The following is an 11,818-nucleotide window of genomic DNA, read 5'->3' as shown; positions in this document are numbered from 1 at the left end:
TCACAGAGTTTTACTCGCTGTATAGTCTCCACTCACTCCTGCTGTTCATATTATTATTTTTCTTTGATATATTTTGTTTTTAGATTTATTTATTAAAAGTTACTTTTTAAGCCTATAATCTTCTCAGTAAATCATACACAGGTAGAATGGCATTTTTTTTTCTTCTTTTTTTTGTTTATTCTCTATGATATTCACCATTTTGGCCCTTGGTTAATTCTTTTCATTTTCTTCGTATAATGATTTTAGAATGTCTCACATTCAGAGTAAAATATATTTTATTCCCAAATTAATACATAGATGCCTCCTACTTTACTAGAGTTGACAATGACATTTGGAACAATAAAAACATCACACAATTTCTCTCCTGTGTGAGTTCTCTGATGACTAACAAGGTGTACATGCAGGCTAAAACATTTCCCACATTCAGAACAAGAGAAAGGTTTCTCTCCTATTTGAAGTATAACAAGCTCTCCTTTACGGATAACACATTTTCCACATTCAGAACATGAAAAAGGCTTCTCTCATGTGTGAGTTCTCTGATGTGTTTCAAAACTTGCTTTACTGACTTTACATTTTCCACATAGCAACCAAGCAACATGGTGGGAAGTAGCAGAATTAAAAGGTAAAAGAGGACTGTGAAAAATAGGTTTGTGAAATAACAGTTACTTTCGGATACCATAATCTGAGGAGATGGGTTTTGATGGACTTGATCTGCCAGACATGTTTCCATATGCCTTTGGCTGCAACACTTATTAGCTCTGAGTCCTGAGTGAAACTTATGAATGCTGTTGTTTGGGTCACAGACAGTAAGATAGAGTCTGGGGTTAGATAAATCAATAAACTAGGGGTGAAAAGGCATGCAGAAATTAGGTGAGAAAATGAAACCAATCAATGGGAGAGATTAGTTAGGTGAAATTGATAAATGAGGAGCATCAAATAACCAGACAATTTGTGCAATAACTCTCACACTAACAAAAAATAAACAAAATGAAAGAATGCATGGAAGGCACAGAAGTTTTCAAATTTAACATTAATATCAAAGGGGAGGAAAGTAAAGAGGGGCTCTGTAGAGTTAACACAATTGCAATACCAATGCATCATTTATACATTGCTATTATCACAGGTATTATTTCTTTTGACAGCAATAAAGCAATTCACAGTATTTGTTGTTTAACTCCGATGTGAATTCATAAACACATTATAAAAACTCTACAGTGTGAGTTATCTGATGATTAACAAACTCTGGTTTACTAACAAAACTATTTCTCCATTCTGTACATGAGAAAGGTTTCTCATCTGTATGACTTCTCTGGTGTGCAACTAGAGCTGAGTACTGGCTAAAGCATTTTCCACATTCAGAACATGACAAAGGTTTCTCTCTTGTGTGAGTTCTTTGGTGTGCAACTAGATTTGAATGCCTGTTAAAACATTTTCCACATTCAGCACATGAGAAAGGTTTCTCTCCTGAGTGAGTTCTCCGGTGTGTAACTAGATTTGAATGCCTGTTAAAACATTTCCCACATTCAGCACATGAGAAAGGTTTCTCTCCTGTGTGAGTTCTCATGTGTGCAACTAAAGATGTTCTAAGGCCAAAACATTTCCCACATTCAGAACATGAGAAAGGTTTCTCTCCTGAGTGAGTTCTCCAATGTGTAACTAGATTTGAATGCCTGTTAAAACATTTCCCACATTCAGCACATGAGAAAGGTTTCTCTCCTGTGTGAGTTATCTGATGTTTAACAAGATCTGAGTGCTGGCTAAAACATTTTCCACATGCAGAACATGTGAAAGGTTTCTCTCCTGTGTGAGATCTCTGGTGTACAAGAAGGTGTGCATGGCTGTTAAAACATTTCCCACATTCAGCACATGAGAAAGGTTTCTCTAGTGTGTGTTTTCTCTGGTGTGCAACTAGAGCGGAGTTATGGCTAAACCATTTCCCACATGCAGAACATGAGAAAGGTTTTTCTCCTGAGTGAGCACTCTGATGTGTACTAAGACTTGAGTACTGGCTAAAACATTTCCCACATTCAGAACATGAGAAAGGTTTCTCTCCTGTGTGAGTTCTCTGGTGTGCAACTAGAGATGCCTTAAGAGTAAAACATTTCCCACATTCAGAACATGAGAAAGGTTTCTCTCCTGAGTGAGTTCTCCAATGTGTAACTAGAGTTGAATGCCTATTAAAACATCTTCCACATTCAGCACATGAGAAAGGTTTCTCTCCTGTGTGAATTATCTCATGTATTTTTAGACTTGAGGACAGGCTAAAACATTTTCCACATTCAAAACACGAGAAAGGTTTCTCCCCTGTGTGGGATCTCTGGTGTACAAGAAGGTGTGCATGGCTGTTTACACATTTTCCACATTCAGAACATGAGAAAGGTTTCTCTCCTGTATGATTTCTCTGGTGTGCAGCTAGAGATGACTTAAGGCTAAAACATTTCCCGCATTCAGAACATGAGAAAGGTTTCTCTCCTGTGTGTATTCTCTCATGTGTTCTTAGACTTGAGGACAGGCTAAAACATTTTCCACATTCAAAACATGAGAAAGGTTTCTCTCCTGTGTGACTTCTCTGATGTATTACAATTTGTGACTGCCAGCGAAAACATTTTCCACATTCAGAACACGAGAAAGGTTTTGGGTTTATGTTTCCTATCTCCTTTGTAGACATACAGGATTCTGGGAGATTGCTTGAGTTTGGAGAGTTGGAATCCTTGGTCTTTTTATTAAAAGATTTCTTCATAATCTTGCTTAGTATATTTCTGTTGGTGTCCTGTCCTTTAGAAAAACTCCTACTGCTGGAAATATCTGAAACAAAATGTAATGGGAGTTATAGAAAATATTTTTATAAATGATTTATTGCTTACCATACTAAGAAAAACTGACTTTATTTTCATGAAACATCAGAAATATGACTATGAAACATTATGGTGATGAAATAATATCTTTAAAAAATATTTGTGCGCTCTAATTCCATTATAATATAAAAAGTGCGTATACACACTTTTATTCAATTGGCAAAATGTAAAATTACACTATGCCTAACGAACACAGGGAAAATCATAACGTTGCCTGCTCGGTTCCCAGACAAGCCAAGAGAGCACTTTTCAGAGAAAAGACTCTCCCAAACAAGGAGAACATTCACTACATATAAGCCAGAGGGAGACTTAGTTTATGTAGATACAGGAATTCCACACAGTGGACTGGCCATTATCTCCTTTCCTCGCTGGCAATACTACATGGATTCAAGCGATATTTGCACATTCGCTCAAATCCAGGCTATCCGGGGAGATAATACTTGTGAGGGTTCTTATTATACTTGTATACATTTGGAGTGTTTTGAATTGTACCTCAAGTTCCTGGGAGATAATTAATTTAAGCAGAAGCAAGCTTACTTGTCTCACAGATATAGAGGCGTCTGGGTGGCCTTCCTGTAAAAATGAATGGAGAACCACCTTACTCTCCACTTACCGCTCCCCGTATTCCCTGCTCTTGTGCCCTTCCTTCTCCCTTTCCACCACCATCCATCCTTCCCTTCTTCTCCTCCATCACCTTCTTTACCCCTGTCTTCCTGTAATCCGTCAGAGGTATTGTGAAATTAAGATTAAATGTATACTGTAAATCACTACTTAGCAGAACTCCACTTTGTAACAATATATTTTTTTCTTTCTTACTCTATTCTCTGCCTGACCAAACAGATTGGAATGTAAACACATTGATTAGAGAGAACACATCTCTTACATATAAAACAAAGTGTTTGTAAGGGGGGGGGGGGGGGGGGAGGAAAATATATATTGATGTCTCTATATTTCATTATATACAAAAAGTACCTATATTGTTAATTTGAAAATATTTAGATAGAACCTAATGAATGGATCAAAGACATGTATAAATCATATGTTATGACATTACTAATGTAGCAGACTTGTTCCCCTCTCCGTTCGGTTGTCCGTAGCCCCCTTTTGGTACCCTCCTTTAATTTTTTTCCTAAATGAAGACAAGTTACCCCTTTTTATGCACCCCACCACCCCCGAACACCGCCAACCCCATGGCTTGTTAACTTCAAAGACAAGGTGTATACACATCTTTAAGGTAACCACTACAAGAAACACCCAGAGCTGAGACTGAACAGTACTGGAAGAATATCTGGGAGAAAGAAGCATCTCATAACACCAAGGCCTAGTTGCTACTAGACCTGAAAGCAGACCACTGCATGCTGCCAGACCAGTAACCAGTCACCATCACAGTCGAAGATATCCAACAGCAAGTAGCACACATGAAGAGTTGGTCAGCCCCAGGACCTGACATGATCCCCACCTACTGGATAAAGAAGTTAACAACGCTGCATGAACGCCTAGCAGCACAAATGAACCAGCTACTAGCAACAGGCTCCCACCCTGACTAGCTAACACAAGGCAGAATGATACTGGTTATGAAGGACCCTGACAAGGGAACACCACCATCCAACTACCAACCAATAACCTGCTGTGGCGGAACAGACCTCGCCACGTGTTCTTGGAGGGGGCTGCTTGCCCGCCTCCTACCTTCTGACTATGGCCCTGGGATATATGGCATTTGAAAACACTATTTGTGCCCCGTGACAAAACTGGAGATTGTGCACAATTATGACTATTGTCCATATTTATTAGGATTCCCTTCGTTTGTTGCACTGTTCCCCATGTGTTTCATCTGTTGGTTCGGCTGGATGGACTACCAGACAAACTGTGGAGTTACTAGGTGGCCACCATTTCATGTATCAGAGGCACATGATGAGAACAATGGATGGCAGCCATTTTAACTCTCAGACACTGTTTTGACTTTTCTACACGGTGCCATCTCGCCGGTGTTTGGTGCACAAAGACATCGTTCAGTAGTTTTAAACTAAAGAACAGGGGACACATTTAGCAGTAATTATTGTTCATATAGCCTGTATATGTTCTGCGGAATCTGCATTAAACCGTATCTTCCAAACTACTGAACGGATCGGGGTCAATTTTGGATATGTGGTTCACCCAGATCCCCCGGTTCCGAGGATATGTATGGGGTTATTGCATGTTTTGGGGTCCCTGTGATATGTTTTATAATACTGTATTTTCCTGCCTGTGATAATTAAGTTTGTATATTGTGTTGAGATAATTATATCACAGGCAGAGGGGAAGGATTTCTGATGTAATGAATGGGAGTGTTAGCTGTGTTGTAATGTGTTGTTTGGTTGTTCTTCAAAACCCTGTGGGCAGTACTATGTTTGTAGAATGTGAATAAAAGAGGCTGTATGTGCCAGTACAGATAGTTCTTCACCCTCAATCTAGAGTCCTGTCTCTTATTGGGGGAATTGCTATATCACTACAAGGGATTGCTATGCTCTGCATACTCTCTTAGCTAATCACTACTAAGCTCTTATAAGAGCTTGTTCTTGCTTCACTCTCTTGGAGGAGAGGTTCACCCACTGGAACCTGGAGCCTTGTCGTAGGTCCAGGGTGGGTAGGAGACGGCGAGACCCTAACCAAGCTGCAGCGGGTAGTGGGGTCTGCGGTGGTTGTGGTGTCTGCAGAGCGCTTGGAGCCCTCTGAAAGCGCTAGGAACATCCTTCAACGGAGGTACCCAGTCGGGGTGCCAGGTGATCTGTTACACCTGCCTCCCAAAACATGGAAACTCCGGTCAGGCATCATAGCCTCCAAGATCTAAGGGCACAGTGTAACGGAACTATGTATTCTGCCTGTACATCCATAATAATTATGCAGTGGGACATACAAAGAACCGAATTACTCGTTCGTTACAATTGGATTTACCATTACCCATGAATGGACTCAAACTACCCAACACCGGACCACCTTGGTGTGTAATTAAGGAGTATTTTACCTCCCAGCTTCATTCCAGCCGTTCGCATGGTTCAGCACGAATGCTTTGTGTAAAGTATAGGTGGTCGCCATTTCGGGACTTTGCACGTGTTCGCGGCCATCTTTCGCACGAACAGCGGTGTTTGCCTGTGAACTCATGGAACTAAAAACGGATACGCAAACAGGCGAACACCGCTGAGACCTCCATGCGCCCATAACTTCGTGCTGGAACTACCGAACAACCGGCCGTTCGGTAGTTATACTTAACTTTATATGGGAATTCCGGCGAACACCGAGATAGCTGTGGATGGCAAGGATTTTGTGGGGTTTTAATACACGAACAGAGACCGACCACAGGGCCAAAACTTATGGAACTGTTTTCGGCTAGAGAATCTGTGCGGTCGGTCAAAACTTCAAAGACCCATAACTCCCGAACCCCTCAACCGAATGAGCTGGAATTTGGATGTGTTGTTCCCCTGAATGAGAGCTATCAAGCGGTGCTGGATTTAAAGGTGTACCCCCTGTTTTTGGGGTACATCCAGAACTTGAGTCAAATTGTGTATGTTTTAATTATGTTATATGTTTATCTGAGGGGAGGAGACGTGAGGGTTGTACCATGTATGTGATTGGTTATTTTCAACCTCCCCCTGGGTGTGTTCTATTTGTACCGTACTGTAATAAAAACCAGACTGAGTGTACCAGCACCTCAGTTCTACTTGACCCTTCAAAACGTAGGCTTGTCTCGTTCTTGAAAGGGAATTATATTGGATTGTTATTCTGCTCTTTTTACAGCTGAAACTGACTCTCTCTCTGGATCTCGTGGATGGGATTATACCAGCTTTACTTTTATACAGCAACTTGCCAGGGAGAAGGACGTCTCCAACGGCTGATACCCTCTCACTATTTGGGTAGCCGATACATTGGTTGGCAGCGGTGGGATGGTCCTTTTATCCAAAGAGCAAGTGCTGAATGGAGTCGCAGTACGCTAAGCTGAAAAGACCCACACTAAAAGATTTATTGGAGAGTCGTGGTAGGAGTGCCAGTAACAGACCACGGAGGGAGCTGATAGCTGACCTGCTGGAGCTGGACGAAATGGATAGGTCCATGGAAGAAACTGAGCCCCTTGCACCTGTCAACGAGGAAGATGTAATCACTGCTATTGTACAGCGGAGATTATCCTTGTATCCAGCAACGTCCGTGGAACTAATAAACCAGCTGTTCCGGGAAGCAAGGGAGGAGATAGAAACTAAGAGGGGACAAGAACTGGAACTGGTAAGAGCTAGACAGCCCATTACACATGCAGTTCCTACCCCTCCACCTGCTGCTGCGTTAAAGAAAATACCATTTACTGCTTTTAAAACCTTTGTGGAAAGTGAAGAGGAAATTGATGGGTATTTGGCTGACTTTGAGAGGCAGTGCTCACTACACCAAATACCACCGGAGCAATGGGTCACTATCCTGTCTGGGAAATTATCAGTAAAAGCGAATGAGGCTTTTCGAGCACTTACTGCAGAGGAGATATCGCAGTATCAACGGGTAAAAGAGGCACTGCTCACTAGGTACGCTGTAACCCCAGAAGCATACCGCCGCCGCTTCCAGGAGTCCAAGAAGAAGGCTGTGGACTCCCACATGGAATAGGCCAACCGGTTATAAAGGGTGGCATCACATTGGATCCAAGGGTGCAAGGCCAACACCGGGGAGGAAATATTACAGCTGTTCCGAATGGAACATTTCTTCCAAGACCTGGCCGCAGACATACAAGACTGGGCACGAGATCGCCGTCCCGCTAACTTAAACGAGGCGGCTCAGCTAGCAGATGAGTACGCAGAAACAAGGAAAGTAAGCCAGGGTACTACACGGCTGGCTCATAAGGTAGAACCACGCACTCCATCCGTCACCCCACGCCCAGAGTTTCGGGCTCCAGTCCCACCAGGACCACCACGTCCTCAGGGATCTAACAACAACCCCCGGGATTCGTCTAGGGTGACGTGCCATCACTGCAGCAACACGTGACCTATTGCTCGTTATTGCCCTTTGAGATCTACAAATAACAACTGGAGACGCACAACACCCAACACAGAGGTCACTCCATCACGTCCCTCTGCGGCCCACTGCCTCGAGACCGAGGTGGGCCCTGAGGAATGTCTGGGAATCTTGTATAAAGCAGACCCAATACAAGCTGCCTCTCCAGATAACCATCAGCATCACCATCAGGAGGTAGGGTGAATGGACAAGTAGCACAAGGCCTAAGAGATACCGGGGCTACGATCACTTTGATTCAAAAACATCTGGCAAAGACAGAAAATGTATCTACTCGCACAGTTGCAGTCCGGGTCGCAGGGGGTGCTGTATTTCGCTTACCCACCGCCCGGGTACACTAGGACTGGGGAGTCGGGTCGGGAAAGACCACAGTTGGCATCATGGACAACCTGCCTGCCGAGGTGGTGCTGGGCAACGACATTGGCCCTCTGACTTTGGCTTATTTACCTACACCTGCTGCTGCTTGTCCCGTGACCACCCGCACACAGACCGGTATCACAGATGATCATACAACAGGCCGAGAGACCCAGGTAAGCCAAGAACCCACATTTAACCCCACTACGGTAGAGAGACCCATAGCTTGGGACACCCCAGAGGAGTTTGGGAGGGAAACTAGAGAGGAAGCCACCCTCCAAAAGTATCGAGAATTAGTAGACAGTAGAGGGGATGAGCGGGAACGCTTTATATGGGATGGTGACAGGTTATACAGATTGACCGAAGGCAGAAAGAGAGGCTGTGTCCCTTCGCAAAAGCGCCAACTAGTGGTTGGAACTTCTCCGAATCGGCCACGACATTCCATTGGCAGGGCATCTAGGGGGTAACCGCACCACCTACAGGATCACCCAGACCTTCTTTTGGCCGGGGATCTCAAAGGATGTGCGACGTTACTGCAGCACTTGTGACGTATGCCAACGGGTAGGAAAAAGAGGGGATCACCCTAAAGCTCGACTGTCACCTATGCCCATGATCGAGGAACCGTTTAGCAGGGTAGCAGTCGACCAAGTGGGACCTCTACCTAACCCCAGTCCCTCTGGTAAGAAATATATTCTTACCGTAGTGGACTATGCTACTCGCTACCCGGAGGCCGTCGCTCTGACGAATATCCAGGCAGACACTGTTGCCAGTGCTCTCGGGATATTCACCAGAGTGGGGTTTCCTCATGAAATCCTATCCGACAGGGGACCCAGTTTAACGCAGACCTAACCCAACAGTTATGGAAGGTCTGCGGTATTAAGACCCTGCTTAGTTCACCGTACCACCCTCGGACTAACGGTCTCTGTGAACGCTTTAATGGTACCCTCAAGCAATTGCTGCGGAACTTTACGGCGGAATACAGAGATTGGGAGCGATTTTTGCCGCACCTCTTGTTTGCCTATCGAGAGGTGCCGCAGGAATCCACAGGGTTCTCTCCGTTCGAGCTGATCTATGGACGGAGAGTGCGAGGCCCCCTCGACCTCATCCGAGAGCACTGGGAGGGAGAGACAGAACATGAAGGTGTTCCCATCGTGCCATATGTGCTGGAAATGTGGGACCGCATGGAGCATTTAGCTCGGATGGCACAGGACCATCTCCATGCAGCCCAGGGTCGACAGAAACATTGGTACGATCAGGGCGCCCGTCAGAGAATGTTTCAAGTGGGCCAGAAGGTGCTGGTGCTTAGGCCTGTCAAATGGAATAAGCTCCAGACCTCCTGGCAGGGCCCTTACAAAGTAGTAGCACAAGTCTGCGATACTACATATGTAATTGCCAGCAGCAAAGACGAAAGGATACAGAAATCCTTTCATGTAAACTTATTAAAAGAGTATCAAGAAAGACCAGAGGATGTAGCAGCCATATGTATCCCAGCCACTGAAGACCCTGACAGCTTACCCATCCCAGATCTATTAGCCGACTCGGAACCTAAAACTCTGCTCGATACGATACAGCTAGGGGAGCGGTTAACCCCTGCAGAAAAAGGACAGATCCAACAATTGCTAACTGAGAAAGGGTTGACGTTTTCCCAGGAGCCAGGGTACACTTCCTTAGCGACTCACTACGTACAGACTCCCTACAGAACCCCTGAGGCAGTAAAAGAGGAGATGAGGAAGGAAATACAAGAAATGTTAAGACTGGGGGTTATAGAACCATCTGACAGTCCCTGGGCTTCGCCCGTTGTCTTAGTACCCAAAAAGGACGGAACAACCCGATTCTGTGTCGATTACCGACGCCTCAATGACAGAACCGTGACAGATGCATACCCCATGCCCCGAGTAGACGAGCTATTAGATCGTATTGCCAGGGGACGTTATCTGACCACCATCGATTTGTGCAAAGGGTATTGGCAGATTCCCCTGGCCAAGGAGGCTATCCCTAAGTCGGCATTTGTCACCCCATTTGGCTTATACCAGTTCAAGGTCATGCCATTTGGGATGAAGAACGCCCCAGCTACATTTCAGCGCTTAGTGGACCGCCTCCTTGATGGCTTCCAGGATTTTGCTTGCGCGTACCTGGATGACATTGCGATCTATAGTGAGACTTGGGGGGAACACTTAAGGCATGTTGAGGCTGTGCTGGATCAAATTAGGGCCGCAGGCCTAACCCTGAAACCAGAAAAATGTAATTTCGGGATGGCAGAAGTCCAGTACTTGGGACACAGAGTGGGGTGTGGGAAACAACGACCAGAACCCGCTAAGGTTGAGGCTGTAGCCAACTGGCCAACACCCCACACTAAGACCCAGGTACTGGCATTCTTAGGGACAGCAGGGTATTACAGAAAATTTGTCCCTGACTATAGTACCATTGCTAAACCTTTGACAGATTTGACCAAAAAGAATTTGCCTAGAGTAGTCCTGTGGTCTCCCGCCTGTGAAACAGCATTCCAAACCTTGAAACAAGCATTAATCAACGCACCTGTTCTATCTACCCCTGTGAGTCTGTGCACGGGGGCTTTCCTGGAAAAGTGCTCCAAGACGCTGTACAGTAGGGATTAGCAGAAGCGTAGTCAAAGGAAGTCAAAATCAGGGAAGCCAGAGATCAGAGTAGTCCAGGAGGAATGGGGTATGGGGAGTTTCGTTACATTTACATAATAGCGCTAGAACCTCTGACCTCTAATCAGGTATCAAGCTGCATCAAAAGGTATACAAATTAACGATCTTCGCAGATGATATTTTACTTACATTAAGCGACCCTGAAAAGTCGCTACCACACTTCCACTCCATCTTAGATTCCTACTGCAAATGCTCCCACTATAAATTAAATGTAGCCAAAACCCAAGCATTATGCAAGGGTATCCCTTCTAACACCCTCCAAAGATTGAAACAAACATGACTACGACTGGCGAACTGACCACATCACGTTTATGGGGATTGCGTTCCCAAGGGTGCTTGCCGACCTTTTCCGTGCTAATTATGGCAGACTACTAAGAGAACTTAGGCACTCAATGCAGGTTTGGAGGCCCATGCTCATCTCATGGACAGGGCGTATTGCAGCCACAAAAATGATACTACTCCCAAAGCTGCAGTACCTGTTCCATTCCCTGCCAATAAAGAACCCCCACACATACTTCAACACATTACAACGTTGGGTATCAAGATTTGAATGGAATGGGAAGCGTCCCCGCATAGCTCTCAAAATTATGCATATCCCCAACCAAGACGTTGGTATGAGCCTCCCAAATTTACCATGCAGCCATCCTTAGTAGCATCATCCAGGCCAATGCTTCCACAAATGGTCCACAGTGGAAACAGTTAGAATCCGTCTGGACACACAACACGGCCCTGGATGTTCTGGCATGGCTTCCACCCCCAGCAGACCACACATAACAGCTTGCCTATCGACCACCTCACTAACAACATCCGTATGTAATAGCCACTTACACCGATTGGCAACACATAGACCTATATCCCAGGCAACGCCCCTCAAAGCAATGCCGCTACTGATCACAGACTTCAACCACAGAATATGGG

General features: G+C 44.9%; 1 protein-coding gene across 2 annotated transcripts in view; it reads right to left on the bottom strand.

Annotated features, from left to right (window-relative positions):
• Positions 1-243: 243 nt before the first annotated feature.
• Positions 244-11,818, bottom strand: part of LOC134568473 (oocyte zinc finger protein XlCOF7.1-like) — a 217,856-nt gene continuing 206,281 nt past the window's right edge. For both annotated transcript variants that reach the window (XM_063427084.1, XM_063427083.1), the window contains one exon: positions 244-2,805. In XM_063427084.1, the coding sequence (XP_063283154.1) occupies positions 1,199-2,740 (1,542 nt within the window). In that variant the 5' untranslated portion in view covers positions 2,741-2,805 and the 3' untranslated portion in view covers positions 244-1,198. The remainder of the gene's footprint in view (positions 2,806-11,818) is intronic.

Source organism: Pelobates fuscus, chromosome 7 (genome assembly GCF_036172605.1).
Source record: "Pelobates fuscus isolate aPelFus1 chromosome 7, aPelFus1.pri, whole genome shotgun sequence".
In the NCBI taxonomy this organism is placed as follows: domain Eukaryota; kingdom Metazoa; phylum Chordata; class Amphibia; order Anura; family Pelobatidae; genus Pelobates; species Pelobates fuscus.
This window is presented reverse-complemented; position numbering and strand designations above follow the sequence as displayed.